Source organism: Antedon bifida, chromosome 2 (assembly GCF_963402885.1).
Source record: "Antedon bifida chromosome 2, ecAntBifi1.1, whole genome shotgun sequence".
In the NCBI taxonomy this organism is placed as follows: domain Eukaryota; kingdom Metazoa; phylum Echinodermata; class Crinoidea; order Comatulida; family Antedonidae; genus Antedon; species Antedon bifida.
Window position 1 is genome coordinate 14,181,651 of NC_136227.1, and position 8,059 is coordinate 14,189,709.

Below are 8,059 nucleotides of genomic sequence, written 5' to 3' on the forward strand. Positions count from 1 at the left end.
CAGTTATTATAGCAATATAGTATTTCAAGGCTTTATCTATGCCAATCAAGAGAATGAAGTACATAATTTGCATAATCAAGTGGTGTATCAAAGTATGAACTATGTTCTTTTGGTAAATAGGTCAGATTTATATATAAATTATTTAAAAAAAAAATTATTTCCACAAACAAAATAAAAGTAATTTCGCCATAAGTTCTCAAATACAAAATATTTAATGTTTATAGATATAGTGATACTTAGAAAAAAAGGTCCCATACCTGGGCAACCATTATTGAAAAATGACACACCGGGGGTAAAAAATAATTGCTGTTATACAGTAAATTATCCCATCTCCGCACCTTTTGTTCTGTTTAGCAAGTCTGTCAACTATCAAAAAAAGATGATATGGCCATCAATCAACATTTGTAAGTCTAATTACTACAAATTTGTAAGGCTTCTGTCGAAAAAAGTTAGTCTGTCCTAAATTAAGTGCATAAAAATCAATAGCCCAATCATTTACTAAATTCAGAAATAATGTAATAATAATCATTTATGTTTGCAAGATTGAAACCAATTTACCTTAGCATTATATGAATTTACTTGTGACTCGCATTGAGATTTAAAAGAAAATAGACAAACAAATATACAATACAAAACAAAATATATATTGTATATCATTTATTAAAATAGAATATGAAATATATATTTATGCAGTAACTAACTCAACTAATTTGGCTTTAGTAAATGTATATATTCGATGTATTTAATTGTGATTAACGCATAAACCACAAAATTGTACATTAGTTACCAGATAAGTTTAAAATTTTTGTCAAGTCAATAAAAAAGATTGAAAAAAGCTATGCCATGAAACATTTAAATCTTTGACTTTTAATGGTTTTAAATTTATGTAGCGCAATTATGAATGTTAACAGTCAAGTATATTGCTAATTAATATACAGTGTGTTATTATTTACACATATGTCCCATGTAAAACTTTGGGTACACCACAAGCGCTAACACTAACCATAGCCACCATAGCCGCACAAATTGCTAAGACTCATCTTGGACAATGTATCTCTATCATTGACATGACTGACTGTATATATATAAAAAAAAGCCAAAAAAAAGTCAATTACTTATTGCAGTTTCATCACAATATAGCATAAATGAGTCAAGCTACATGCTAATATTGAATGTGATTGGAGGCATCTGTATGGCTAGTAAAAATATCTTATTTTGGTGATGAATGGGGAGAAAGGACCATTCTGTTTTAGGTTTTCAGAAGCGTGTTGATCAGTCACACACACTAGTATAGACAGCAGCTGATAATTGTTTTGTTATAATACAGTATGTGGTATGGATTTTTGAGTACACATCTTAAATCACATGCACATTGTGGGTGATATGACAAATAAATATACTACAGTATGGCACTGTATGTGGCATCAGACAATTGAATACTGCAATTTGGTTTTGCGCATTTATTTTTGTTACAGAGATTGAGTAACCACACACTTGAGAAGAGTCTAGGCTGTTGACTGATCATGTTCAAGCAACCAGTAGTATTACACTGTCTATTAGTTCTACTCCACGTCCAAAATTGGAGCACTGCCTTTTTGAAAGGCATTATTTTTTATTTAAGATTTAAGCAGATACAAAATACCCACACATATATAAATATTTTGTCATTCACGTACTTGAAATCTCATGTCAGGTACGTGACCTATATTAGAGTACTTGTATTCCTTTGGTCTATTAAGACATAGTTAAAGACTTCTAAAAACATTGTTTCAATAGATCTTCTTTATTGTCCTTTATTAACTATGTATCTCCTATTGTTCATATAAATTGTTTAACTGAGTTACCATACAACTACAGTTCATATGGTCTACTGTAGGTTTTCAATAGACACTTTAGACTGTTTCTAGTAATTCTACAATATCCATTCTCTCAACTGTTCTCAAGGCTTTTATTACTTCCTGTCGTTGGTTCACATCTCTTCCTTGCTTACATCGCCATTGTACCAGTGATTCAATAGTTGCTTCTACAGTAAGCATTGAATATTTTCTCTCATTTTGTGTTAGCTCAACATCAGCAATACCAAGACCCCTGCAAAAACTCTTCCATTCTGTCATCTTCTCAGAAATTATCAGGAAGTCCAAGTCTGTTAAGCATCCTGTAAAAACACATTTAATTGACTTCGTTAAATAAAATACATTTGGTTGTTTTTCTTCAAACACTGAGGTGCTGAAATTGTTTTGTTTTTATATATTTAAGCAAATTTCCAAGGATATCTATCATTATTTAAGTTGGCAATCCATTCACAAGACAAACATATACACAAGATGCTCTACATAAACAAAGTCTTATTACAAATCTTTGCGAGTGGAGTTGTATTTGTCATTAGAAAAAATCCTGACATATGACAGGACTTGAACCCAGGACCCATGGATTGGTAGCCAAATTGGTAGCAAGCTTAATCATGTTTAAACATTTCTTGTTTATTAAATGATTGCTGATGACAATATAAAATAGTGATTATTGCTACAGTAGTATCAGGTATACAAATAATATTTTTTTAAAAATAATAATCATTACCCACCTTGTCCTGATTGGTCTGTAAACACTGGAACTTCTGAACTGACATCATCTTTGTATTCATGCCTTGTACACAGGCTATCAGCTAAATCAACTCGTCCTTGTTGTTTTAAAGCCTTTATCATTGTAGGTAGTTGATATGCTTCTGCATGTTGCCAGCTATTTCTCCATTGAACCAAAACTTCCATCATGGCATCTTCTACATGTTTGTTTTTGCCTGCAATTTTACCAACGTTTTCCCATTTGATTCCAAGTCGCACTGCTAGTCTTCTCCAACTTTCACCTAAGTTGTCACAGATGAATAGAAGATCTTGATCATCAAAACAAGCTGTGAAATAATAAAAATAATATCAAGAGAATGCTTTGTTAAAATTAATATATTATTGATTAATTATATCATAAGAAGGAAATTTATTAAACAATAAAACATTTAATAGACATTCTATTTTTATTGCCGGTAAGAGTGATTTTTTTCTTATCAGGTTAAGGTAGAAATCATAATAATCCATGAGCCTACAGTAATTATTAATTATTTTCTATAAAGAACTATAAGATAGCTGCCCTTCCTAAATATAATTAAGCACTCTAACCCTCTAAAAAATCAAGGATTTTGATATGTTTCAAACCCAGGGATTTCAGTTTCATAGATTGCAGAAAACCATTGCTGTATGCTTATTAGAAGCACTTAAAATGCCCCAATTAATGGCATAATCAACTTCATGAATTCATGATTTCTGAGAATTATAGGAAAAAAGTAATGATGCTGGCATTCAGGCTATACATATGAATGCAATATACCTGAATGTTTGATAATCTCTGGCAGTTCATCCTTAATGTATTTCTCAAACTGCTTAGCAAGATCATTACGACCATGTTGTCTTAGTGCAGTACATAATACTTGTTGCTGATTAAGGTCACTACCAATGCCGCTTCTCCAATGTTCTACCATGTTTGCTGTAGCTTTATCTGTCTGTTCTTTATCAAATATAGTATTCACCTTAGACCATGTAAGCCCCAAACGAACACCAAATCGTCTGCAGGAAAGATCCATCTCTCTGGACACTTTGTCAATAGTTAGGTCATCCACATAGTCTGTATCAAAAAGCAAAATTATGAATCAATTGTGTTTTTAATCCTATTAAAAAAGTAGGTTAAACATAATCATTATTTTATCCTAATTGATACCTTTGTTATCCTTGACATCTGACATCTTCCTTAGTTTACTAGATCCTTTAACTTTTAATTTTAAAGATGTTTTATGAGCCTTAGCAACGGTATCGGTATCGTCAGTATCAGATTCTGGATCTATGTTGTTCTGTCTACCAGCTTCTTTTGAGGTAGAAGCTACAATGACAATATAAAAACAAAATAGTGATAAAGTTAAACCAAGATGTACAATTGCTTGTTTTGTATTGTTATTTTATGTATTGTTACTCTTTTAGATCTAATAATCATACACTTAATTTAGCAAAGTAAATTATGAATGCATTAGTTCGGCAATTCAGGAATTTGATTTAAAAATGATGACCTTCAAAAATATACACTAATGATAATTTCTGTATCAGCTGAACAGTTTTTCATTTATAATAAATCCTTTACCATCAACTGTAGACTTGTTGGCATATATTGTGCTGTATAGTGTATAGTGAATTCAATTCAATTGCATTCAATCTATCGCATGGTTTGAACCTAGCATTGTGTATGATAATGACAAATATTCATAATAAATCTTTTACCATCAACTGCACCTTTGTTATCCTTCTTGTACTTGGAGGAAAATAATCTCTTCACTTTATGAGTGAATCTTTGAAGTCTTGAAGTGGAAGCTTGTGCACTGCTATGACCATCACTGTCAGAATCTAGAGCTATGCTTTGTTTTGTACTATCTCTCGATTCAGATGCTAAATAAAAATAAATTGAAAAGCAACATTTTAAAAACTGTATAAAACTAGATGTACATTTACAATAACATTTTTTTTAAATCTGTGGATTATCACAAATGATGATGGCACAGACTTATTATATAAATCTAAAAAAGGTTTGGTTTTTTTTACTTCAATCATTTTATGGCATTTATATAATAGAACAAATAATATTCATTTTTACATGAATGATGCAAATAAAATGTCTTATTATAATATCCATTAAGTATACTTAATTAAATAAAGAATATATATATTCTTTATTTTCAAAATTGTTAACTTGAATCCTCATACATTTTGTTTGGGTTGAGAAAAAAGTTTTTTTTTTATTTTACATCATCCTAAAATTTTAACCTATATCAGTGAAACTGATGGATAATACAAACACAAATTCTCTACCTTTTAGTACATTGTCTCCAAACAGATTACGGTAACGTTTCACTTCCATTCCTCTGCTTCCACATGGCAACACATCTTGATCAAATTTGCGTACAACATGCATATGAGTAGGTTCACCTTTTGAAGCACACACACAAGGGATGTACATCTTTACTTTAACACCATGTGCATTCTTCTCACTCAAAAAGTGTAATTCTTTTTCAAGAAAAGTTAGTACCTAGAAAATAAAATAATTTGATTTGGTTGATTATATTGCTACCCACAAAAAAAGTAGTATTTATTATTTAAAATAATTATACAAACTAAAAATTACTAAATGGAGCAGAATGACAACATGTAAGCATGCTTCAGAATGGGATCACCAAAACATATTCAAATACAACATACATTTATTAAGTGTACATTACAGTACAACAAAAAGTGTACTCTAATATTCAAAATTTGCTTTTCCATTATGTATAAGTTTTATAAATGATCAAAACAATTTTTAATTATTAATTATTATATATTGTTTAATTATCTTTAATAATAAAAAATGTTAATACTCTACATATCCAACTCATTAATATTATTTTTACATTAACTTACCTTCTTACATATGCTAGGTTTTGGATCATCATCTTCAGGAAGGCCAGCAGCATTCATGATGTCTGTTCTAACTATTGTTGTCTGCAATATCAAAATTAATGTAGTAGTTGTTTTATAATTGTTTCTCTTTAATTTTCATGAAATAAATTGCCACTAATTCTATAATCTCTATAGATAAGTGCTATATTTTTCACCGATATTCTGCCCTATGTTTTTGTCTGCCCTATGTAATGCTTAGTGTTTTCTATTTATATTTATAATAATTTTTACGAATTAATAGACGCTTACTATATAACTTTACAATAAAATTTAATGTTTTTTGTTATTAAATTTTATTGTAAAGATATTAATTTTTGTTCAGGTAAAGGTTGTACAAGCGTTTGTTCTTTATTTTAGTCTCTTTCCATTTTACTGTTAATTTGATATGTTATATCTAAAATGGAGAATTTAACTGAAAATGATAATGTTTCTATTATAATTTTATCTGAGACTGATATTTTCTGAGAGGTAATTAAACTTTTAGATTTATGTTTTGTTTTAGCAACAGTATTATAGCATCAATTTTATAATAGAAAACGAAAAAACGCAATCATTTTATTTGTCATTGACTTCTGCTATCAACACATTCTTCCCGGTTAAATCCATTAAGATACATCCAACTGATAAGCCATGGATTTCGCAACAAGCAAAGGATCTTATAATGAAACGTCAACACGCTTTTACTAATCATGGTAAATCGCTGCAATGGAAATTCTATAGGAATATGGTACAAAAAGTGATCAAGAAAGACAAAATGAACTTTTACAATGAACGCTTATTAAACTTAAAAGCCACTAATCCCCATAAATGGCACCAAGGCGTGCAGATGTTAGCTAATAAAACTAAACCCCAACCACTTATTAGTGTAGAGGATATTCCGCAGGATGACTATCATGGTATAAGTAATTTTGTAAACAACCATTTTGCTATAACTTCCCAAAGCAGACCTAGTATTGATTTATGTAAGCTTCCTACGTATTTACCTGCCAATAAACCCCCTAATGTAAAAGAATGGGAAATGTACAATCAATTAAGAAAAGTTAAAGTAAATAAGTCCCCGGGCCCTGATAATGTGCCTAACAGATTAATAAGAGATTTTGCATGCGAACTAAGCATCCCTATGACTAATATCTTAAATGCCTCCCTCAGTGAGGGTCATGTCCCAACTATGTGGAAGGATGCTATTGTTACTCCGGTTCCCAAAGAAAATGGTTGTACTAGGGTTGACAAATTTCGACCAATCTCGCTTACATGTATCCTAGCTAAGGTAGCTGAGGGCTTCATTAAAAAATGGCTCTTAACAGATATCGAGAAAAATCTTGATAACAACCAATATGGTTGCCGTAAACACTTTTCTACAACCCATAATTTGGTTGATCTACTAAATGTGTTCTATGAAGGTAGTAACATTCCCAAATCTGTTGGTCAGTTAGTTTTAACTGACTTTAGTAAAGCATTCGATTGTGTTGACCACACAATAGCAGTTTCTAAATTAGTAACACTTGGCTGTAGACCTGAAATTGTACCGTGGTTAATTAGCTTTTTGTCAAACAGAACCCAACAAGTACGCTATAAATCTACATTATCAATGAGTGTTAATCTAACATGTGGCGTCCCTCAAGGCACACTCCTTGGGCCTATGATCTTTCTTGCTCTAATTAATGATGCCATGCAAGACTCGCCATGTAAAACTTGGAAATATGATTTGTGCATAGGACAGATAGTAAAAAAGGATGAAATTTCCTCAATTCAGAATGATGTTGCTTTACTGAATGTATGGTCTAATGAAAACAAACTAAAACTTAACCCAACTAAATGTAAAACTATGTATTTTAACTTTCAAAGAAATCAATATGAACATGAACCCCTTTTGATTGGTAATGCTACAATTGAAATCGTTAATGAAACTAAGTTACTAGGTTTATGGATACAAGCCAACCTCAAATGGGACCGTAATGTTAAAGAAATTGTATCCAAAGCCAGCAGACGTCTGCATATATTGTGTAGATTAAGAAAGTTCAATCTTCCGAAATTTGATCTTGTAGATGTATTTAAGAGTTACATAAGACCAAGTGTTGAATATGCTGTCCCAGTATGGCATTCTAGTCTCACTAAGAAACAAAGTGATATGATAGAATCTGTCCAAAAAAGGGCTTGCAGAATAATATTGTGTAATGACTACATATGTTATGACCAAGCACTCAATGATCTTTCTTTAGACACTTTATCTGATAGAAGGCATAATCTATGCTATAAGTTTGCTCTGAATTGTTCAAAAAGTATTCATTTTGGAAAATGGTTTCCAGTGAAGAATGTAAGTAACATGAAACTAAGACGTGTAAAGTATCAACAACCCAAATGCAGAGTTGAAAGATATAGAAAAAGTGCAATACCATACCTTATCTCGCTTCTAAATGAATAATCATTATATATCACCCAGTACAGCTATGCAATTCTTATTGGTCCTTTTTGGTGTTTTTTTTTCTATTTTAATATTTTAATGCTAAACTTGTTGAATGTTCCTGTATTGTATT

General features: G+C 30.8%; 1 protein-coding gene across 1 annotated transcript; it reads right to left on the minus strand.

Annotated features, from left to right (window-relative positions):
- Positions 1-76: 76 nt before the first annotated feature.
- LOC144835460 (uncharacterized) lies at positions 77-5,543 on the minus strand. The gene is made up of 7 exons (XM_078690544.1): positions 5,487-5,543; positions 4,899-5,115; positions 4,314-4,478; positions 3,763-3,921; positions 3,376-3,669; positions 2,582-2,905; positions 77-2,155 (listed from the first exon to the last, which is right to left on the minus strand). Exons 1-7 carry the CDS (start codon positions 5,541-5,543, stop codon positions 1,893-1,895), a joined length of 1,479 nt encoding a protein of 492 aa, XP_078546670.1. The 3' UTR covers positions 77-1,892.
- Between the last annotated feature and the right edge of the window lie 2,516 nt (positions 5,544-8,059).